At 27.4% G+C, this 25,127-nt stretch overlaps 1 protein-coding gene across 2 annotated transcripts in view; it reads left to right on the forward strand.

Moving 5' to 3' along the window:
• The window catches only part of LOC100215085 (tyrosine-protein kinase SRK2), a 34,033-nt gene extending 9,413 nt beyond the window's left edge, over positions 1-24,620 (forward strand). For both annotated transcript variants that reach the window (XM_065814493.1, XM_065814492.1), the window contains exons 3-7: positions 12,458-12,581; positions 15,198-15,495; positions 20,477-20,957; positions 21,520-21,719; positions 23,869-24,620. In XM_065814493.1, the coding sequence (XP_065670565.1) occupies positions 12,458-12,581; positions 15,198-15,495; positions 20,477-20,957; positions 21,520-21,719; positions 23,869-24,048 (1,283 nt within the window). In that variant the 3' untranslated portion in view covers positions 24,049-24,620. The remainder of the gene's footprint in view (positions 1-12,457; positions 12,582-15,197; positions 15,496-20,476; positions 20,958-21,519; positions 21,720-23,868) is intronic.
• Positions 24,621-25,127: the final 507 nt, after the last annotated feature.

Below are 25,127 nucleotides of genomic sequence, written 5' to 3' on the forward strand. Positions count from 1 at the left end.
GTTAAAAATCATTTAAACTAATATAACAAAAATTACTGATGAAATCTTAATCCCAGGCCTTGTGATGAAACGGGAGCGATCGCTCCGCACACATGAAACATGCCTGTAAACAACAATCTGGGCATGACAAATAGCGCTCGCTAGTTTTGTTATGAGAGTAAAAAATTGTGCTCGTCTAAAGAACATGCGAGGGAGAAAATTATAAGTTGATTTTATATTTTATATTATAAAATATTTTTAGTTGAACTTTTTTGCTGAAGTCAATATATGTTTAAACAGTAGAGTTTGCATATTGTTAAATAAAGAAGTTATATTCGTAATAAAGTACGTCACCCATAATTTATGCATGACATACTTCAATCTTAATTTATGCGGTATAAGTTCAAATGAAAATTGATTTACTTCTTTTATTTGAAAGCAAAATCCAGCATGTTTTTTTTAAAATTCGAGTTGAACTTTATCATATCCACTTTATCGTAACCTGGTTAAGTCGAACCATTTGCTAACTCGGCTAGTTTTTTAGGATTAATTTGACAAAAAGCTTTGCTTAACTAGAATTTTTACTTTGAATTGCATAAAAGTCCATATAATAGAATATTAAAACTTGCAACACTACAATGAAAATTCCAAACTTAAATGTTAAAAAATTAAATATCTAGTGTAATATCTATAAATATCTAGCATAATATTTATAAATATCTTATAAATAAACATCTAGCGTAAAAAGTTTATTTAACTTCACTTAAAGCTTTGATTTGGTACAGGCTCGATCACATTTTATCAATTAATGAGTATTATATTTAAAATTCAAAAACATCAAAACGTTGGGATATCAAATAATTTTTGTCAAAAATAAGTTAATGAATTAAATATTTTCATCTTCGAATCCGTTAAGCTATATTAAAGTCAAAAAAGTTAAAGCTAAATGCAATTAAAAATTAAAAAAAAAAAAGTTTCAATAAATAATACATATAACAATTATATTTGTTATGGATTAGGTCGAGGTTGTCATGTGATTGTAATGTTATTACCCCATTCGAAATGGTAGAAGCCGTGAATTGTTCTGAAAAGTTAAACATTAGAAAAACCTTTAAAAAAATTGTTTAAATTATTTTTTTTCATTTCATTTTAATTCACAATGTAAATATTTTTTACACTGTTTTTTATTTCTAAGTACCTAATTGAGCAGTAAATAATAAGTTATTGTTAATTAGTAAGTAACTCTTTTAGAAAAATGTTTTAAGCATTGTTAAATGGATAATTTGTGATATCATTGTATGTTTATAATGTATGTATGTTTATAAGCATATCAATAATAAAAAATAAACAACATAAATTCCGTATAAAAGTTATCTATACTTTATTATAAACAGTTTGGTGGTTAATTTATGCAAAAAAGTTGTAAAGAATTCAAATTTAAAATTCAAAAAAAGTAAAGAAGTGTTTAAGATAAATCTTTACATTACTTTACATTATGTTGTTGTTTGAACAATTTTAAACACAATCAGTTTTTAGCCTTTTTATTATCAAATCATAACAACTTTTTGGTTCTTTTATATCCACTTCTTGGCGTGATCTCTTAATTCTTTTAAAGCCTTTCTTAATGCTTTTATAACCACTTCTTCACATGATACAATCTTTCTTAATGCTTTTATAACCACTTCTTCACATGATACAATCTTTCTTAATGCTTTTATAACCACTTCTTCACATGATACAATCTTTCTTAATGCTTTTATAACCACTTCTTCATGTAATGCAATCTATCTTAACTCTTTTATAACCACTTTTTTATGTGGTACAATCTTTTTATGTCTTGTACAGCTAACCTTACAACTTTCTCGTATAACCTAACTGAACAACAGCCTTATGCATATCAATTTTTAATTAAAAAAAAAAAATGAAATTATGCCGCAGTAATGGTGTAAATATTAGTACACATTTCTTCACTGGAATAAAAACTACATCATTTTTGGCACGTCTTAATGATTTTCTTATAACATTCTTAATTGTCAAAAATGAGGATTCTTTAAGGATTTTCTCTTATTCTTTGCAATGTTATCACCTCATTTAACATGACTGCCAATGCGATTGTTCTTGTTTGACATCAGAAAGACTTAGTGGATATAACTTTGAATTGAAACTTTTGGAAGCGTTCTCACAAACAACAAAAGAAAAAATGTCACGTTACCAGTTTCACCTAAGCATTTCTCAAAAAATATGTCAGTATATAAGTTATTTATATATTATATTTGTATAAGTATATATATACTTACACTAATATATATTATATTAGTATAAGTCTATTATATATTTATTAAGTATATAATCGGGTATATAAAATAATATTCACTTGATAATATTTAAATGGCGCATTCAATTTAAATTAGAAAGCAGTTTTCTGTTTTGAACAAACAATGAATGAAATGTAATGAAATCATTACTACTAACAGATAGAATGGAATGTTTACTATTTTCAAAACTTTTCGTCCCAATGAGAATAAAAAATTTAGATTAAAAAATTAAAACTTGATTGAATTTTGAAAATTCAAAAGTTTTAATCCACAAGATTTTGTAAAAACATAAGATTCTTTTGCTTTATTGTTTTTAGTTTTTTCACACACCTTTTGTAAATAAAAGAAATATTCCCAATGTTTTTATTTTTTTTTTTAACTATTATTTATTTTAAAATAAATTAAAAACGTTTCTGTTGTTTAAAATGTCTGCAATCAAGCATGTTAATTCAACTCCAAAAAGTTATGTAGTCATTTTTTAGTAAATGACGATATTTCATTTTTTTATTTAATATGCATCCTTTTCCTTGTAGGCACTGGTACACTTTTGAGTGACTCCCACCCCATACTTGCGTATGTAATTTATGGATGGCCCCATTGCAACCAACTTCCAACTCTAAATATTGCTCTCAAAAACTTGATGCTGAGTGCGCATAATCACGCTCATTGATAATGTGTTTCAGTATAACGAGCGCGAAATATTGCGATGAGTGATTTTATTTATCACTTGCACTGCATCTGGTATTTGAAAATGATTATATTTCCTTACAGTTTATTTCTTAAAACAGTCTTATTCCTAATATAATCTTTTGTTTCTTTATCATAACTCTTTTTTTATTTTATTTTACATATTTAATGTAATATTTATTATAAACAATTTATAGATAGATATTTCTAAACAAAATTCATGTCCATAAATGAATTAAATCTACACAATATTGAAAATTCTAAATACATTTGTGAAAAGAGTTCTTTTAAAGCAAAAAATACTTCTCCCTACTTTAATTGAAAAAAAAGTTTTTTTATTAGCTTTCACATATTTTAATCTATGACGAAGAGATTACGTAATGAATTAATTATAAGATAATAAGTATTGCAAAACCATTTTATATTCCTTTGAAACTAAATTTTACATTCTACATTTTACTAACTATTTTACATTCCTTCAAAACTAAATTCAAATCAACTCAAAGTCTTATATTTAATTCAAAGTCTTTTAAAAAAATATTTATTTAAGTTTTTTAATTTATATCAGTTAATTTAATTTATATCAGTTTCTTTAACAAAAGATTTGACAGTTGCGGTTAAATGCTTTTTTTTTACGACTTAATATTTTCTGAATAAACATCACATAAACAATATTAAAAGATAACTTAAAAGTTATTAAAAGATAATTTAAATATTCCAAAATAAAAAAGTTAATGCTTAATGTAAAACTGCTGAATTTGTAGGCAAATCGCCATTTCATATGTAAAATGCGAGCTCTGTAATGCTTCTTAACAAGGTTTAACCTGGTTTGTATATATGGTTTCCACCGAAGGTCAGTGGTAAATGATAATCTGAGAGGATGTAAAATTCTCAAAAAAGACTCCAAAAAAGACTCTCAGTGAGAGGGTTACCATTCATCAGTTTACGAATTTTAACAATATTAATGCTGTTGTTTGCAGTATATAAATGAGTTTTGCCGGAGTTAAAATTCACAAATTGTTGGAAGTTTCAAGCTGTTACAGAACAGCGATTAGATTCAAGATTGGCTGCTTGTTCTAAGTAATTGAAAGGTGAAGACTTTTTGTCAAGGAGGTGTTTAAAATTAAGCCCTTAGCAAATAAAGCCACTTTCACATCAGGAAGTTCATTAATGTAGATAAAAAACAATACAGGACCAAGGATAAATTCTTTTGGTACCCCAAAAGTTACAAATAATAAAAAAGAATATTGGTTTTTAAGGATGACTTTAAAACTGCAATTAGTGTTGTGATTTTTATTTGCGTCATTAATTAGCTAATAAGCAGTTTTAAAGTCATCTTTGAAAGCCAATATTCTTTTTCATTATTTGTAACTTTTCGGGTACCAAAAGAATTTATCCTTGGTCCTGTATTGTTTCTTATCTACATTAATGATCTTCCTGATGTGAAAGTGGCTTTATTTGCTAATTAATGATGTAATGCGGTAGCGGTGTAGTGATAAAGCACTCGCCTCATAAGAGAGAAGTTCCAAGTTTAATCCCCATGTCCCGGGTAATATCGCACTCAATTTATTTCCCTGCGCAGCAGCCTTGTTCTTCAAGGTTTGTGTTTCATTATTATAGAGTTGAGAGCGGGTTGTAACCACAACTAAAGTAGCCTCCTCGACTTTAGTAGCCTTCTTGACCTTGGGGGCGTGAATAAACATAAATAAAAAATTAAAAATTATTGACAAAAGTCACACATAGTATTTTTTGTTATTATAATGTTTTGTATAATGATCATTAATTGGTGACTAGAGTCACAAGTTGTGTTTCTAAATGGTATATTGTAACAATATTATATATTGTGTGTTTATATATATATATATATATATATATATATATACATATATATATATATATATATATATATATATATATATATATATATATATATATATAATTTTTTGTTCTTTTACCATGGGTTGCGCTTTCATTAATTCCTGGAGTTGCCCAAGTCTCATGGATTTGATTTTTTTTTTAAATGAAGTAGGTGATCCTAGGCTATCTTTATAAAAAAGATGGTTTTGGTTTCTTAAAGCATAATAAAGATATGTCATTTTGAAACTTAGACAAAAAATTTCTTTATTTGGCCGCTATTCTCTATTATAGATTTTATAGCGATACTTTGTGTGTGAATAATTTAAGTTTTAGTAGGTGTTGAATGCAAAGGTGAAGAGAAATTAACTCAATTCCTATTATTTTAGAATAATTTTTAAATTTTAAAATGGTATAATATTACTTAACCATAAAATGGGGTAACATTTTCACAAATTGCCTGACTCTCATGGGTTCAATTGTGGCGTGTAAAAACAGTTTATTAGGGTTGGTTTAGATATATAAATAAAGTTTTGTGATGTGAATTATCATGAAAAATATAGTTTTGCAATGCCTGCTGTGATGTATAAGTATAGATTTGGGACGTCAGTTATGCTGTCTAAATATAGTTTTGAAACAACAGTTAACAATAACAAATTTCAATAAAAAAAAATTATTTTAATTTTAGATTAAATAATTTATTAAATCTTGTTTGGTAATTCAGTTTCTTAGTCATGGCAAACAGCCAACAGTGCTTCATTGGAATCAACCTAGAAAATGAATGTCATCTCACAACATATACATCGTTGCTGGGAATTTAACCTTTTGAAGATATTCCTGAATATGAAAGAGAAATATTAATGTGGAGGACTGGGCTCTCAATAATAAATGTCCAACCAACAACTTGTCTCCATCATAAACTTGTTTATTTGTAGCGTTATACAACTAAATTAACACAGTGCTGCAATCCTTTTAATACTCATAACAAAGTTATAAAAGGTATCGTAATCATAACTTTTAGTTTTGTGAAAATGTTGTGAGATACAATAATGAAATTATTGGCAGCCAAATTATATTTTAGCTATATTTAATCTTTTAGCTGACTTCTGAAAGTGCACTATTAAATGCCATACAACTTTAAGGTTTTATTAAAATTTTTATACATATTAAAAGAAATCTTCCCTTTTTTTAGGTAGTCTTCATGAAATCAACTTGGATACAGCAAAGTACCTATGCAGTAAAGGCAAATTCGTAGTTCCAGGTGAAAAACTTTGTCCACAATGCAGACATAAATTAACATCAAGTGAAGAATCAGAAGAGAACAAGTTGGAGATAAAATTAACTGAAGATAAAATGGAAAAAGAAATTAAAGCGGAATCAACAAGATCATTGCTCAACAGTACTTTACACGAACTTGAAGTGTCTCCTCTAAAAGTTCATTTACCCAAAACCTCTAACGCCTTCACGCCTTCACTTGGAAAGAGAAAGATAAAGAAAGTTGAAGAAGCAGTTATTAAGAAGCTTGCAATTAATCTGGATGTAACCAAATATGATCTTGTTGCACCAAAAATGAAGTTCTAAAGGAAATTTAAACCAAAGCTGGAGATCTAGACTTCCTTGTAGAATGCATGAAAGAAAAACCTAAGGTTTCTAACAGAAGGCAGCGACTTTAAATTTTGACATTAACCCCAAAATCTTGGTCTATCAGAAAAGCAGTAAAAAGTTTTTACGCAACCAAAAAGGCATCATAGCATACCCTGATGTACGTTGAACGGCATTAAATCAGTAAAAGTTTTATAGAACTTGTAAAGCTTTTTTATTGTGACGATGAGTATTCAAGACAAATGCCAGGTAAAAAAGACTGTAAGTGTTGGGGAAAAAAAATACATGTCAAAAAATTGATTTTGTGTTACTTGAAGGAGCTCTATGTGGCATATAAGACAAAGTACCCAGACCATAAAATTGGATTTTCTAAATTTTGCAGTCTTCAGCCTAATTGGTGCATCCTTGCTGGTCCAAAAGGTGCACATTCTGTTTGTGTGTGTACAATACACCAAAATGTTAAATTAATGTTGAGTGCTATAGGCCTTAAAACATCTTACCATGAAATCATTGAAAAGATTGTCTGCAGCAGAAAACCTAAAGTTTGCATGATTCACTGATGCAATAGTTGTCCTGGCATACAAGCTGATCAAAATTATTTCCAGCAGTATCTCACACAAAATAATGATCCAAAAGAGCAATATGACACTGATGAAAATGAACAGTCAGTGGATTTAAAGCAGTGGACAACAACAGATAGTACTGAACTATTAACAATAAAACTTCCATTAAATGAATTCATAGAGCTCCTGTGTGAAAAACTTGATAATATTACTTCTCATTCATTTATAGCAAAATCACAATCTAAAGCATCTCAAAGAAACAATTAGTATTGATGAGGCTATTGTACTGGCAGATTTTAAAGAGAATTACACTTTTGTAGTATAAGACGAGATACAGAGTTACCATCGGAGCAAGAGTCAATGTTCAATACAAGAAAGTGAAATTGGAAATATCTCCTTTTTGTGTAATTTCAGATGATTTGAATCATGATGTTGGATTTATCAATGAAGTTATGCATAAAACCATTAATCACATAAAAACTCATCTTTGTCCCACAATTACAAAAGTTCATTATTTTTCTGATGGCTGTGCAGGGCAGTATAAAAACTGCAAACATTTTTACAATTTATGTCACCACGCTCAAAATTTTTCTGTTCGTTGCATCTGGAATTTTTTTGCAACAAGCCATGGGAAATCTCCATGCGATGGAATAGGTGGCACTGTTAAAAGGCTTGTTGCAACAACTAGCTTGAAGAGTCCAACCACAGGTCGTATACTGTCTTCTCAAGCAATGTTTGAATACTGTCAAAAGTCAATCAGTGGGATTACGTTTGTGTACGTTACTGCATCCACATTATCCAAGTCGGTCGTACACTGGCCAAAGCGGGATGATAATTTCTGGGTGCCAAGAATGAATGTCATTTCTCTTGTTAAAACACGTTCAACATCTTCTGGGCGTCAGTACCAAATCTCAAAAGAAGATGAAACTCTATTTGAACAAGTTTTATCTTTTCAGTGAAAGTTGATTAACATTTTACTTTCATTATTTAAATGATATAAACTTCAATTTTAGTAATGTTTGGTTATTCCTTTTAATTTTTATTTTTGAGCCTTTTTCAATGAAACAGTTTTTTAATATTTTTCAAAAAAGTTTGCATTTTAGTTTCTTATTTTTTAACACAACATTTGAGCATGTAACCTATAATTTTCCCATGCAACCAATATTTTAAAATAATACCTAATTACTAGAAGAATAAAAAAAGAAATTATTTTTTCAGTGTGTTGTATAGTAAATTATATTTCCATGTATACTTTTGAAAATATTGATCATAAATATGCAAGTTATGCAATGCAATATAATTTTTTATTTTCTTTCAGAGACCTAAACCTTTCCAAAACATCTTATTTCACAATGAGAGTAAGGCAACTCGCTATAAAATCTATAATAGAGAATAGAGGCCAAATAAAGAAATTTTTTGTTTAAGTTTCAAAATGACATATATTTATTATGCTTTAAGAAACCAAAACCGCCTTTTCTATAAAGATAGCTTAGTATCAACCTACTTCATTTAAAAAAAAATCCATGAGACTTGGACAACTCCAGGAATTAATGAAAGCGCAACCCATGGTAACAGAACAAAAAATTTGATTGACCATTTTAAAATAAAAAAATAACTATCAAAAAATTTAAATTTCACTATTTTATCTACATTTATAAATACAGCATCCTCAAATATGGTCAGGTACCAATTTTTAGCTGCATTTTTCCATTGGATCTTAAATTATTCAATTAAAAGTACAACTACAAAATACATAATGACGTACTTCGTAAAAAAAGGAACATTTTTAGACATTTTTATAATTTCAAAACATCATAACTTTTGAACCGTTCGGATTTGGGAGCTTAAATTTTGCATTTTTTCATGTTTAATTTTTTTTTTTTTTTTTTTTTTTTTTAGATTATTCACCTCCCCAAGGCCCGAGGGGCCACTACAATCAAGGAGGCTACTCATTTTTTTGTGGTTTTTTTTTTATTTTTTATTTTTTAGTTGTTATTCGTGGTGCAACCCTCTCTCAACTCTTTAACTCCGAAACACGAACCTTGCCGAGCAAGGCCGCTGCGCGGAGAAACTAAGTTGAGCGCGGTACTTCCAGGGACGTGGTGGGAGTCGAACTCCGAACCTCTCGCTTACAAAGCGAGCGCTCTTACCACTACACCACTACCGCATTAATAGGTACCACTGGTTAAAATTTAAAGAAAATCCAAGGGGTGAATAAAATTTCTGTCCCACTTTTACATGGTCTTCTCCATAAGCTTTCTTCTTATGGTGTATCCGGCAACATCTTTAAGATCATTGAATCCTTCCTTTCCAATCGTAGCATAAAAGTTGTCCTCGATGGACAACACTCTTCTTCTTATTCTGTAACTTCAGGGGTTCCTCAAGGTTCTATCCTTGGCCCTATACTCTTTAATTTACATTAACGATCTTCCAGATATTCTCACATCTAAGGTGGCATTGTTTGCTGATGATACTACCATTTATTCTTGTCGTGATAAGAAACCAACACCCTTTGATTGCTTGGAGGGGGCATTTGAGCTTGAAAAGGATCTCACTTCTGCTACAGCATGGGGCTCACAGTGGCTGGTGAACTTTAATTCAGATAAAACTCAATTTTTTTCAGCCAATCGTTATCGCAATAATTTAGATCTTCCTATATTTATGAACGGTGATGTACTCGATGAGTCACCTACTCTTCATCTTCTAGGATTAACTCTTACTTCCAATTTTTCTTGGAAACCATATATCAAATCAGTTGCAAAATTAGCATCTGCTAAGGTTGCATCTCTTTATCGAGCTTGCCACTTTCTTACTCTGGATTCTATTCTCTATCTCTATAAATCCCAAATCCGGCCTTGTATGGAATACTGTTGCCATATCTGGGGCGGATCTTCTAATGATGCCCTTTCTCTTTTAGACGAGGTGCAAAAACGCATTGTAAACATAGTTGGACCTGCTCTTGCAGCCAACCTTCAACCATTATCACATCGTCGTAATGTTGCTTCTCTTTCTCTTTTCTACAAATACTATAATGGGCACTACTCTAAAGAGCTAGCGTCTCTTGTGCAATCTACTAGAATTCATTATCGTGTTACTCGTCATTCAATTAAGTGTCATCCTTTTTCTGTGACTGTTCCTAAGTGCTTCAAAAACGCTTATTTGTCTAGTTTTTTTTCCTCGAACATCAGTTCTTTGGAATTTGCTTCCTTCATCTTGCTTTCCTGATTCATATAATTTGCAATCTTTTAAATCGTCCGTCAATCGTTATCTTGCTCTACAATATTCATCTTTTCTCTTACAGTAACTTCCAACTTTAATTAGTGGCTGCTTGCAGCCTTGTTGGAAGCAAAAATGTTTAAAAAAAAAAAAAAAAAGAAGAATTACCCACTTGCATCTTAATTAATTTATGTTACTTCATAATTGGCAAATTTTTAACAATGCTTGTGTGCTTGCATATCTTTGTAAAATCTAAATTTTGCTTTTACAATTTTAACTGTTTATTTATTTTGTTATTTTTTTTAGCACTAATTGCAGTTTTTTCATTTTTTATATATGTATATATAAAGATTCCTTTGTGTAATCCTTATACCAGTACAAATACAAAAAAAAAAAGTAAATTTAAAAAGATTTGAAGCCCTTTTGAAAAAATTTTTCAGAGTTGAAGTTTAAGCTTTCTTAAAAATAATGGATTAAAACTTATGAACATTTTTTAAAACATTGGTTGCAACTTTAAAAAAAAATTTATATACTTATTAACTAAACATATTTTTATTTTAAAAATATCATTTTAACAGTCAATGTTTAGAGAGCTAGTTAATATTTTTCTGAACTTGTCAAATTCTTTTTGTTTAAGTGTTTATTCTCAGGTGTTTAATACGAAGGAAGGGTAATTAGTTAACTTTTGGAAAATATACCTACCCTGAGCATATTAAGATTCATTAAATTCATTTGTTTATTAAATTTCAATTATTGGCCAAGAAAACTATCTACCGGAAAAAAATAAAAACTAGTTAGTAATCAGGTTTTGAAAAGTCAAAAACAGATCAAAATGAAAACTTTCATTGTAATCAGCTCTTAAAAATTCACAAACTCTACACAAGAATATAAAAGGTTATTGAGAGTTTGTGTTGAAAACTGAATAATTTGTATTGTTATTATACATTTTTGAGTTGTTTATCTGCATTTTGATCCCAAAATTCTTAGTTTTAATTTATTTAATATAACTGTGACGAAAGCAAAACGGTAGCTATTGGCATGCTTAAGATAGTTAACTAGCAAAAGATTACTGTTAGGAAGAAAATGGTATAGTAAGGAGTTTTTAAAGTAAGGATTTACTTTCACAGTTGCAGCAGCAATTAAATTTTTTTTATTTTTAATAAAATCATTTCAGCCCAACAAACTGAAACACTATTTTAGTGCTGAACAAACTGACTTTGCAGTGGCAATGGCTTTGAAGTCAATAAGTTTGATGTCCAGTATTTTTAAAACAAAGATAGTGACATCAAAAGTAGATTTGGTTCTGGCAGCAATTACTGACTGCAAAATGTTATTCTTAACTCAAAATTTTCTACTCGTTTTTTATTTGTAATTTTCAGCCCTTAACTAAGAAACTCAAACCAAGTAAAAGATGGCTGCTGCACAGAAAAATACGAAAAATATTAAGTGTGTGGTACTTTTAGAAGTAACTTTTTAGCAAAAAATGTTTGACACTTAAACAAAAATTAAATGCTACTATTTGTAATGTCAAACAAGTAAAATGAGAAGTTCTAGAAAACTTTTTCTCTTTAAAAAACCTCACAAAAAAAATTAATATTTTTGAGGCAACTGTAAAGTGTTACAAAAATTTAAACAGTTAAATTAAAAACTTAAAAGTTTACTCAGCATTAATGAATATCAATTTAATCTTATAATGCAGTGGAACAATTTATGGAAAAAATTTGTTCATGATTAAGTTGTAAATCAATCAGTTGTTTATGCTTTTTAAAACATTTTTTCAATTTAAAAAAAATTGAATTAGTTTGCTTATATAAGTCCCAGAAATTGCCTTTTTTTTATTATAATTTTATATAAATTAACATACTATTTATGGTTGGGTCCCTAGAAACCTTGAGATAAAAAGTTACATATTGGAAACCTTGGGATGCAAACTCTCCACACTCAAAAAGATTTTTCTAACAAAATTTTAAAAATATTTTACATTATATAGATTGATGTTTTTCGTTAGTTTCATACTGAAAAAATTTTTGATCTAATTTTTGTTTATTTTCATCTTAATTTTCGATCTAATTTTTGTTTATTTTCATCTTAATTGTTAGTTTCATACTGAAAACATTATTTTTGACGCAATGTTCAAATGGATTAAGCTTAAATAGGGAAATTTAATAAACTTAAATGCAGAAAACCTTGTATTGTTTTATCAGAATTTTATTTTTGTTCAAACTTCATATTTTTAATCAGGTGATTTGCTTGAAATTAGAGAAGAGGCTACAGATTGGTGGTATGCTCGATCAAGAAAAAATGGAAAAAAAGGTTACATTCCAGGCAATTATGTTGCTCCAATACAGACATTAGAAGCTGAACCGTAATTTTTGTTCTGTAAAGTTTGTTTTAAAATGTTTGTTTTTTTAATGCTTCATGTTTTTAACTTTTTAACCACTATAAGTTAAAAATTTGAAATTAATTCAAGATCATATCATTTTGACACAAAAAATTCTTCTGTATATACAAAATTATTTATTATAAGTTATATTTTTTAATCAAACTTTATGTAATTTTGTTTTATATTTTCATTGTAACAAAGTTTTATATTTTAAAAAGTGACATTTATGATTTCTTAAAATTTTTTGTGTGATTTCTTAAAACTTATTATGTGTTTTCCAAATAAATTATACATCAATTTTATTTGATTCTGTAAAAGCTTTTACATAAAATTTACTTAAAAAATGATTCACAATTGTACATAGAATCTTTCCAAGCTTCTATAAAATTTCTTTATTATTGTTAAGTGATGTTTGATTGTTTACTAAATAACTGATGTTTGTGTTATCCATTATAATTATTTTATATTATTTTACATTATAAATATGAAATTTTACATACTATAATTTTACTTGAATTTAGTATTCAACAGTTTCAAATTTTAATGTTTATCTCATTTGCAATGTTTATAGTTATCTTCCTCTCATTTGCAATGTTGATAGTTATATTCATCTCATTCGCAATGTTTCAATAATTATAACATTAATAAGCTTTCAATAAGCTTAACATCATAATTAAGTTTTAAATGCGCAAAAACAATATAATTAAGTTTTAAATACACACAAAATTATTTTAAATTAAATGATAAAATCTATAAAAGTATTACAGAAAGATAAAAGTTAAAGAGATGAAAGTTAAGATAAAAGTTGATATTGACAGAAAGCTTAAAAAACTGTTGTATGAGTCAGAAAAATATGAAGACGGTAGAAAATTCTGAGGCATCGATGTTTGAGGAAAAAAATTTAATGAATAAAAGTATATTGTGCATTAAAAAACAGTTATAGTAAAAAAATTTTTGCTGAATGACAAGTCATGCAAGATTGAATTTGAATTGTTGGAAAAGGTGATGATAGTTTGCTTGAACAGTAACCACAGTAGTATTTGTAGAAAAGAGAAAGAGATGCAACCTTACATCGATTGGTATGATGCTCAAGCTTAGAGCAGGTCCAACAACATTTATGTATTTTTGGGTTTTGTCTAAAAGAGACGGCCTCTTAAATGGAACCAGACTAAACATGGTAAAAGTATTCCAAATAAGTACAAATAAAAGGTTTATAGAGGAAGAGAATAGAATCAGGAGTAAGAAACTAGAAAGCTCATAAAGTAGCAAATTCATTCAATGACAACAATTGTCAATGCTAACTTGCCATGGATTGTATATATGGTTTCCACTGCTTATTTGTTAAGGCAAATTTATTGGAATAATAGTGTTATACTTTGAATGATGTTATTTTTTACATGGCAAAAATTTATATCATCTAAGTTATTTATATACTTAAAAAAATCCTAAATTAAAAACAAATATATATTTTTTAATTTTTCTGAAAAACATTATATACCAGTTATATACCACTATTATATACCAGTTAAAATAGAGTTTTATGGGTGTTAATTTGGAAGTCATTTTTCCAAACTGTTTATTAAATATGAGGTCAGAACATTTTTTTATCAAATTATAACAACTGAAAAAAGAATTGTCATTTAGCTTGTTTTTATTGTGTTATAACTCACTTTCTACAAAGGCTTCGTGAATCACAATGATATTGTCTGGTATAAAGATGGTATTACTAATGTAAGTGGAACTGAGAAAAATTTATATTCTATTTTTATTGATAGAATAAATTTGTCTCGTCAAATTGTTTGCATTTTGTTAATATTGAAATGTGACTTGTTCTAATGATTGCAGACTCAATCAAAAAAATATTTTAGTTTATCAATCATAGCCTTCCGGTTAGGATCATATCCCTTGTTCTATATTATAAAATGAAACTTTCAAAAATTGTTTTATAATGCAGAACAAAATTGTTTTATAATAAAGAAGAATTTTCATTATCTCTTGATTTTTAGATATAATACCTTTAAAAGAGACCTTTAAAAAAAGATAAAAGTGGCTGTGGCGCAGTGGTTAGAGCACTTGCATTAGAAGCATTGCATTAGATTCAGGGTTTGAAGTGAGCTCTGGGCATAATTTGCGCCATAAATAGGGAAAGAGGCGTGTTCTTCCTAGTTAAAAGCTCTTCTGCGGTGCTCTGTGGCAAGACTGATAGGTCTTCTTGGGGCACAGAGAAACAAAAAAATTAAAAAAAAAAATCTATGGAAAACAAAGTAAAAAATTATTTTTATATAAGTTTATTAATTATTTTTAAAATTATTTTTTTATTTAAAAGTATTGTTCTATATTTCCAAATGTTAAATTTTTATTTAATAAAATCTAAAATTTTGTTGCTTTCTTTATATTGTAGTATTTCACTCTCCTTAAAATTTGCTATTATGACTTTTAAATGCCATTTTAATAAAGTATTTCTTTCATCCATCAAGTACAAATAAGAAATAATCAATTATGCTATACAAATAATCAATTATGCTATACAAATAATCATTTGTTCAATAAATTAGCTTTCTTTAGAATTAGTTTATTATATTTTTAAACATTTTTCAGGTGGTACTTTGGCGACATAAAACGACATGATGCAGAAAAACTATTAATGCAAATTGGATGCCAAGATGGTGCTTTTCTAATACGAAAAAGTGAAAATAAGAATGGACAAGTTTCAAACTGTTTTGCATTGTCTGTTCGTGATAAAGAGTTAATACGTCATTATCGTATTAAAATCACTGACAGTGGAAAATATTTCATTTCGTTATCAAAAGAGTTCACCACCTTGAATGAACTAATAGAGTTTTATAAAATATCCTCTGACGGATTAAAAATAAAGCTGTTAGAACCTTGCGGAAAGGTATGTAGATGTATTAGATTTAAGGTTTACAGCAAGGTATGTAAGCAATCAGTAAGTTATATTGAGTTAGAGTTGTCAACCCAAAAGATTTTGTGTAGTTTTTTTTTGTAGCTTTCTGTATTTTTTTTTTTTTTTTTGACTTATACAAATTTTGTTTACTTATTTTTTAACTTTTTTTTTAGTATTTTCAACTTTTATAAAAAGTTTCTTATTAGTTTTGTTTAAGTTTTGAATTTGAGTTTTTTTAGATTTTATGAGTTTTATTAAGATTAGTCTAATTAAAATTCAGGAAATTGTTTGTAAAAAGCTGATAAAAGCAAGATTTTTTTGATTGGTAAATTAGTTAACCAATAGTTTGTTCTTTTCAAAATTAAAATTTTGATGACAAGCAACATTTAAGGTTTTTTTTTAAAGTTAATCTACAGAAGAATCTTGGTCTAACAAATTCTTAAAAAGTTCACAGGCGTTTTCTTTCTACTTCAAATGTAGGAACAAACATAATTACTCACTATTAAGTTTGAAACCAAAGTACTGATTATGAGTATTGTATTGATAACATGATTACATTACTAATTGTACTGGTTGTTACTGGTTACTGGTTGTACTAAATATTGTGTTTCTCTGATTACAAATAATATGATAACTTTGATAAGAATTCTATTTAAAGCTTGCAAACACCTTAAAATTGTTATTTTCTAAAATAGTTCTATAATTTAATTAAATAGAATTACATTAACTGTATAAAATAAAATAAATAATAAATTAATTGTTTATAAATTTACTGTTAATTATTTCAAGGAATACTATATCACAAGATATTCAAGGAATATTATATCACAGGATGTGCTAAGTTGATTTTCTGGTTTCGCTAGCGAAAGCCATTATTTCTATCAAAGTGGAAGCGTTTTTAACGTTGCAGTAATATTTTTTGAAAATCTCTTTCATTATGCCAAACAAATGTGGAGTTGTGAATTGTAAAGGCAATTATAATTAACTTAATAAGTATTGTATTTTTAAATTACCTAAACATGAATTTGAGTAACAGAAATGGATTAATGTGCTTCCTCCATGTAACGATTTTATTATAGAACCATCTAATTTTTTTATTTGTGAAAAACATCAACCTTAAAATACTGAAATGATTAGGCTTCCTGGTGGCTATACTCGACCATTATGTGCACTAAATATTTTTAATGTTCCTTTTTCTTGTCTATAATCACAAAAGTCAGTGCTTCGCCAATCTAAGCCTGAGTAAACAAATTTATTTTGTTGCTTGATCAGCAACAAAATAAATTTGTTTTCTGAATTTTATCCTGACAAAAAGTATGAAAATATAATGCAATATTTCATTGTTTCAGTGTTCATTGTATTTACCACTAACATTTTCTGCTTTTAAACGTGGTAATAGCGTTCCATTAAGCAATATATTGAATCTCACCAATGGCTTCTCAAAAGTCTTCTATTTACAGTTAATGATATTATTGAAAAGATTAAAAAGGTTAAGATATTATTGAAAGTTATTCGTTCAGAATATGAATTTGAAATCAATAATGCTATCAAGCAAAAGAAACTGAATTTTATTATACAAGACAATTTAAACTATTGTGTAACAAAAGTTTCGCTATAGCAGATTGCTTTGCTGTCGAGTCTTTTTACAACTCCAACTATGATCAACTTTGTGATTTTTTAGTGCTTCCAAGTAAACGAAAACTGCAGTCTATAATTTCTCCCACCAATATCAACATTTTGTTGCAAAAAACATTTAAAAAAGTAAAGATGCTATGTGTAATGCTGAAATGTTTACATAGTGGACCTAGTTTAATAATTTCTGTTACACCTGTTCACAAACTTACATCAATGTATCAATTTAGTGTTGAGAAAGAAGCTGCTGTTATAATTGAAAAAAATGGCGCCATTATTTTAGGATCTGTAACAGAAAATCATAAAATCAATTAACAATACTTCAAAATTTTCAAAAGAATTACTGACTATCAGGCTATATAGTCATCAGCATGTTTGCTTTTTTTTGTTTGATACAGTTCATCTTCTGAAATATTTACGTAACATCTGGATTTCTGAAAAGTGTCAAAAATTATCTCTTGACAATAAAACCAATGGTTCCTTCACTGATATCAAAAACCTATATCAATATGAAAAAGATAACATTTTGAAATCAGATCCTATATCCTATGCTGCTGTTTATCCTTCTAGACTTCAACTTTATAATGTTTTAAGAATTTTTAATGAGAAAGTAATAGTGAATTGAAGTGACAGAGTTAAAGGAGAATTTTCTATTTTCAGACAATCAACAGGGGCATTTGGTTTTATGGCAGCTGGGGATGTTTCTTCTGCTTTTAAAAAGCGTTTTCGAGCGAAAACTTGATTTGCTGCAATATTTTAAGAATTAGTGGAAGTAGGACAACCCAATTAAAACGGTCACACATGTGATGGTCCAATCAATTATGAAGATGCAACCTAAATTGAAACTTGCATTTATAGTATGAGTCTTTCAGAAACTGAAGAGAGCTCTGCTGTCAATGTAGCAGGGCGGCAGGAGAACAAATGTGAGGGTGAACTAATTTATGCTGAGGATAAACCTATACTAACAAATAAAGCTTAAGACTTCATTGATTAGGTTTCAGGAGGATATTTGACAGTTCCTCGTGAGTGTACTTATCAGCTAGTTAGTATTGGGTTATGCTTGGTGAAAAAAACCAAACACAGCATGTTATAGAAAAAGACTTATAAATATTCTGTCTATAATGGACATGTTATGATTTTTGCAAAACATTTTTTAGTTAAATTTAATTTTATAAGTCTTTAATAAGAAGTATTGAATGGCCTTCACTAGCGAAGTAAAAAAATCAACTTTGCGTGTTCTGTCATATAGTAGTCTTTGTGTTAATATAATTCAAAATAAACAAATGCATTTAAAAAAAGTTATTAAACTTTTTTTTAAATGTGCTTACATTTAAAAAACAATATTAAACCATCATTAACATGCCTTTTATTCTGAAACAGTTTAACATGTGTAAAGTTTCTTTTTTCAAACCGATACAATGCACTTATGTAATATCAGGCCTTGGTGGGAAACAAGAGCTTTAGCTCTCGCCCACACTCCCCTAAAACGGTTTACTGGAGCAATTTATGGCTCTCGCAAAAGTATAATTTTTTCTTTCAAAAGTCTAATTATCATTGTAACCAAAATAAAAAACTCATTCATTTTAATAACTATTTTTAATGATTCTTAAAATGCCTGCATTCTATTACAATAAGAAAATATAAAATCTTTTTTATAAACAGTAAATAAATGACACTTATTATGTATATATTCCTGTAATATTAACATATCAAACATATGCTTGATATCGACAAATCTACGTGCAAACTTTTGTTAGAAGAAGAAAAATGAATGTCTCATTTCTTTATTATTACATTTATTAATGTCACATATATGTGAATATGTAAAATGAACGTCACATTTCTATATCTTTGCATATGGAACGGTTGGGTTTGCTAAAAAGTTTTGAAAACACACACATTACTTCAGCAATTTTTTCTCCAAATAATTATGCAATTAATAGTCTTTTTTTATAAAAAACACACTTTTATGATAAAAAAACAATTAGTTACTAAAATTTAAAACACATTTTAAAGACTTAAAAAGAAACCATGCTAATACATGATTATCTTGTAACAAGTATAAAACCAAAATTTTGTAATTAATAAGTAATTTTTTTAATGAATAAACAGATAGATCTTGCAATAATCAAAAGCTCTCCTAAGGAGCTGTTTAGAGGAGCAGCTCGCATAACTCACCATGTTTGTTTAAGAAGCTTTTTCGCCTCTCTCGCACTTATTTCTTCCCGCCGAGGACTGTAATATTAATTATAACTCGTTTAATAATTTATGTCTACAAAGAAAATTTATATTAAAGAAATTAAAAAAAAAAAAAAACTTAATAATTTTCTCTGATAATTTTATTGTTATTAGAATAAAGTTTCTTTAAATCAAGTTTCTTCTTTAATTTTTAGTTTTTTATTTTCAACTTAATATAAAGAAAATAATTTAGGAACAAATACTAAAATTATTTGATTAATTTAATAACTTAATAAGAACTTAAAAGTCAATATTGATAAAATTGCTAATTCTATGGAATGAAAACAAATCTTTTAAATAATATCAAATACTAAATATATATATTTTAAATCAATAAACCTTTTCATCAATAAACATCTGAAAAACTCAAAACAAAGCTTAAATTGTACCGTTGGTAAACAAACCAAATGGCTTCTAGTAAAAAAATCTTCTGTAAGATAAGAAAATCTTCTGGATTTCCTTTAATTCCTTTAATCGAAACTACAATATTTAATGTTGTAGTAGGTATCATTTTAAAAGTAGCCATCTTTCAAAATAATACCTACTATACAATTATATTTTTTTAATATCAACTTTAACAGTTGAATTGTTTCTATCTTCTTTTTGTAAAACAGTTTACTCAGGAAATAAGTTAACCACACTATGTAGATTGACTAAATTTCGTATATAAAAAGTAAACTTCACTGAACTTTATTTTTAAGTCTTCAGTTTAATTAGGCTTTTGTAACAAGACATCAGGACTTGATTTTAAGATACTATATACCCTTATTGTGTAAAGAGTTGAGAAGTTTTTAAACATTTTTGGAGCTATAAAACTCTAGAAATAAATAATAAATGTTTTACTCTGAATCTGGAAGTCCAGATTCTCATTCCATCCAAGATATAAGTATATAAAAACGAGTAAAACTAAATATACAGAGTTGGCAGCTATGTAACTAATTATTTTATGTTTGCAGCTGGGTAATTAAGTATATAAAGTTTGTAGCCAGATAACTAAGTATACAAGGATTGCAGTTTGGTTAATTAAGTGTATAAGTTTTGCAGTTAGGAGAAATGTTTTAATGAAAAATAAAAATACAAATCATTATATTTTTTTGTTAAGACACAAGCTCAAACATTTGGTTTATCTCATAAAGATAAATGGGAAATCTCAAGAGATTCATTAGAATTTCAAAGTCCTGTTGGGTCAGGGCAATTTGGTGATGTATACAAAGGAGTATGGAATAGTAAAATACCTGTTGCTATCAAATCATTAAAACCAGGATTCATGGATAAAAAACAATTTCTAGCTGAAGCTAATTTAATGAAACAATTAAGACATCCTAAGCTGGTTCAACTCTATGCTGTTGTTACCATTGAAGAACCATTATTGATTGTTACTGAATTTATGAGTAATGGCTCTTTGCTTGAGTTTCTGCGATATAATAAAAGTCAAAAGTTACTGTTTAAAGAACTTATTGATATATGTGCAGAAGTTGCCCAAGGAATGGCGTACCTGGAACTAAAAAGTTATATACATCGTGATCTTGCTGCACGAAATATACTTGTTGGTGAACACAATCTCGTGAAAATTGCAGATTTTGGTATTTATCATATTTTTAATTAAAACAAATGTTGTTGTATGCATAGCTTAGGTGACTTTATCATTTCTCTGGCCTGAATTGCAATTCAGTGAAAATCAAAATTCAAATGAAAATTGGCTAAAATAAAATAAAATTGACAAATTAAAATGAAAATTGGCTAAATTAAAGTGAAAATTGGCCAACTTAAACACAAAAAAAAACGTGTATTAAATTATTTGTTAAAATATATCATTTAAAAAGATTAAAAAATATGTATATGTATTAACTTTGTAAAGATCATTATTAATGCCATGAACACATTTTAATCTATTAAATCATCTTTCTGTTTTAATAATTATATAAAATCAGTTTTATAATTGAGACATTTAATGAAATTTGACATAGGGTAAGTTAGAGAGAGAATTTGTTTTTGTTGATGATACCATAAAAGATTTTTCAAAAATGTAGCCAAGCTTTAAGGTTGATATATGAAGTTTAGTAATTTGAAAATGTATTATGAATGAAAAATGTGATCGATTTTATAAAACCAAATCAAGCTTTAAGTTGATAATATATTTTTAAGGATTATCACGTTGTGTAGTTGATGGTGATGGTGAATACAGCGCTTTGCAAGCTTCTCATTTGCCAATCAAATGGACTGCTCCAGAATCATGTTTGTATAATCGTTTTACAATAAAATCAGATGTTTGGTCTTTTGGTATTTTAATGTATGAAGTCATAACATATGGTAGAACACCATATTCTGGTATGACAAACACTGAAGTAAGTTACTTTGATGGCTCATGTATATTTATATAGCTGCATTATTATTATTATTATTTAACTTTAGCCTGATAACATATCATCAGTATCATATATGTATGATATTGTTTTTAAAACATAAAGGAATTATATTAATAGTAAAATTTCTATTTTACATATCGCCCGCCCCCCTTCCTCAAAAATGAGTGGTCTCTTTAGTCAAGGATTTTACTCTTTTTTTAAAAGTTGTAGTTATAATCCTTTTTTAAAGGCAATGACTTTAAGACACTAACCTTCAAAAACAAGGCTACTGCACATTTAAGCAAGTTAGGTGATAAGAGAGTGAAGCTATAATACATAGCTCCACACTCTTATAACCTAACATTAAGCAACATAACTGATTGTAAAAGACAAAATATCTGATTGTTAAAAGGCAACATTAACAATTTATAAAGTAGGGGTGTACCGGAATGGAAATTTTGAATTCTGGCCGGAATCGGATTTACCGGAATTGTTAATAAAACAAGACTTATATTTATGTAATTTTTTACCTTCAACATTGAAACTGAAAGCCTGCACCTCAGCATCGTGGCTATATAATATATATTTATAACTTATAATATGTGTATATATAACCTATTTCAATAATTTGATTCTTGTTTCATTTAAATCTAATATTTTGTTTTCATTTGTTTTTTATAATTTTATCTATTGAAAGTTTTAACCTGCATAATATTTATATTTAAAATTATTTCTTTGTTTTCTTTTTTTCCATTTAGGTTAAAAATAAAATATTTACTGTATTAGACATCCTATACTTTTTAATTTTTTAAAATTAAAGTAACATTTAAAATGAGATTATTCTCAGAGACAGGTAACATTTTTGATAAAAAAAGGGCTTGTTTGTTGCCCAAAACTGGATAGCAAATCTTTTTGCACCAAAATATTCCTAAACCTCTTAAAATCAGTACATAATTGATTTCTGCAAATAAAATTACATTGTGTTTGTTAAGAAATATGTATTTTTTACCTATGTTTACCTATAGTTTATTACCAACAATTTTTTGATTTAATTTACGGTCTTCGTCACATGTCTTAAAAAAAAGGTAAAAAATAAATTCCGGCATTCCGGCCTGAAATATTGTAATTCCGGCCGGAACCGGAATGACCTAAGAGTCACGAAATTCCGGTACATCCCTTTGATTAAGACAGCATTTCTGATTGATGAAAGCAACATCTGATTTACAAGTGTAATATATATGATTGATAAAAGCAACTGAAATTTAATTTTTCCGTTTAAAAATTATTTATTTTTGATTTTTAAATCATACTAAATAGAGAACAAATCACAAATTGTAAAAAGAAATTCTTTTTAAAATAATTTTTTAATTGTAAAAACTAAAATAATTTTTAAACTATATAGCATCACTATATTAAACATGATGATCAAATAAAAAACCTTCATCATTAGTTAAAAAAAATAACTGGTTATCACAGTGCAAACACAAGCAACGTTTTCTAATAAACTATTTAATTACAAAAGTTGCATCTAAGTTTCATTTTACTTTGTTGCCATACCAAAGTGAAGTTTTTAATACATAACTAAAACGCTTTTGAAAAAAAAAGGGGGTTGTTTACTTTGATCAGTTATTTTTTACATAAAAACTTATAAGTTTGTAATTATTGTTTAGTTCTAAAAATATTTGAGTATTGGAATGAATTAATGAATGCATATTCAAATGAATTAAATAAAAGTTGGAAATAAGTTGAGTAACGAATGAATAAAAGTTGAATAATATTTGTAATTTTATACTTTAATTTTATAATTCTATTGTCTTATTTAGTAAATTATTTTCAAAATAATGAATTCAAATTCAAATTAATCCTTAAAAATTTTAAAATATTCAATCCTTAAATTTTTTGAACAAAGAAAAAGTAGGGTATTAATTCCATCTTTTTTAATTCATCTTTTTGATTTACTATCAAATATGATAAACTTTATGAAAATATTATTTGTACAGTTGTATTTTTAGATCTGATTTTAGTAAAATTTAAGAAATAACTTTTCAAGGTGTGCCAAAAAGGTCAAATGTGAAAACCTTAAACATAAATAAACAGTTTTATTTATTATTAAAACACTAGTTTTATAAGCCTATGTTTTTAATTATAGGCACTCCGGAAAATTCAAAACGGATACCGTCTTCCTTGTCCTGATGGATGCCCAATAGAGTTTTACAATATAATGCTAAACACGTGGAATGATATTCCTGAAGAAAGACCTTCATTTGAAACTTTGCAGTGGATTTTAGAAGATTGGTTTCAAGAAAATAAATACGCAAATAACTTATAATATACACTTTGCCAGATGAGATGAAAGATGAAGATCTTTAAAAGACTAGATGTCTTCAATTTTATTATCTATGATCTACTGATTTATTTTAAACAAATATGGTTATTGTTATTATATGAACGTTAGTATGTCATTTTTCTTTGATTTTTATGTAAAAGTGAGTGTATATTGTATACAAAGAACTATTGGGTTGTAACTGTTCTAACTAAAGTCCTAACTAAACCTGGTAGTATTTTGCTCAACCTGTTTTTCTGTAATGCAGTATTGCATACTAAAATTAATATTTTAGTATCCAATACTGGAAAAAATCCATGAACCAAGGACCTAGGGAATGGGTCTCGGGAAAGTTTTTTCACACTCATATTGTTTCTATAAGCTTTTCAAAATTTGTGTATTGTGAATTGTATTTGTGGTTGTTAATTTTTATTAAGAAAGGAAACGAGAAACAAAAGACTTCGTTTAAATTATTTTTTTAATGGCCACAAGGATTAAAAAATAAATAATAAAGATTAATGTTTTTAAGTTGTAAAAGTTAATTATAGTGAATCCGGTGCAAATTGGTGTTATTTGTATTTTTTATAGTTTTTCTTCCATATGAAATATGTAAATTTAAAAAAAGATATAGAATATATTAATTAAATATATTATTACAAATTAAATTATATTTTTCTAAATAATTTCTCAATATATTTTTATCAGATAAAAATTTTTTACTTTCTATATTGTTTTCTTAGATGAGAAGATTTATAATCTGAAACTTTTTTCTTTGAAAATAATTTTTTAATGTTTTTTCTTTTAAAATGATTTTTTAATCTTTTGAGTTTTGAAAAGGATTTTCAAAAGTAATTATATTTTTTAGAATTAACCAACAAATTTAAAAGCGTTAAAAAAAATTTTTTAACTTAATATTTTAAAGTATAATTTTTTAATTTAATTTGTTTTAGAATAGCATAGCATTTCATTTTTATAATTAAAACCTTTTTATTTCCACAATTTTTTTGATCTCGGCTTTGTTTTATAGTGAAGTGCACAATCAAGTGAACAGATATTTTATTCGCTGTTGCTCGTGCAACGGTACT

This window comes from Hydra vulgaris, chromosome 12 (assembly GCF_038396675.1).
Source record: "Hydra vulgaris chromosome 12, alternate assembly HydraT2T_AEP".
NCBI classification, from domain to species: Eukaryota; Metazoa; Cnidaria; class Hydrozoa; order Anthoathecata; family Hydridae; genus Hydra; species Hydra vulgaris.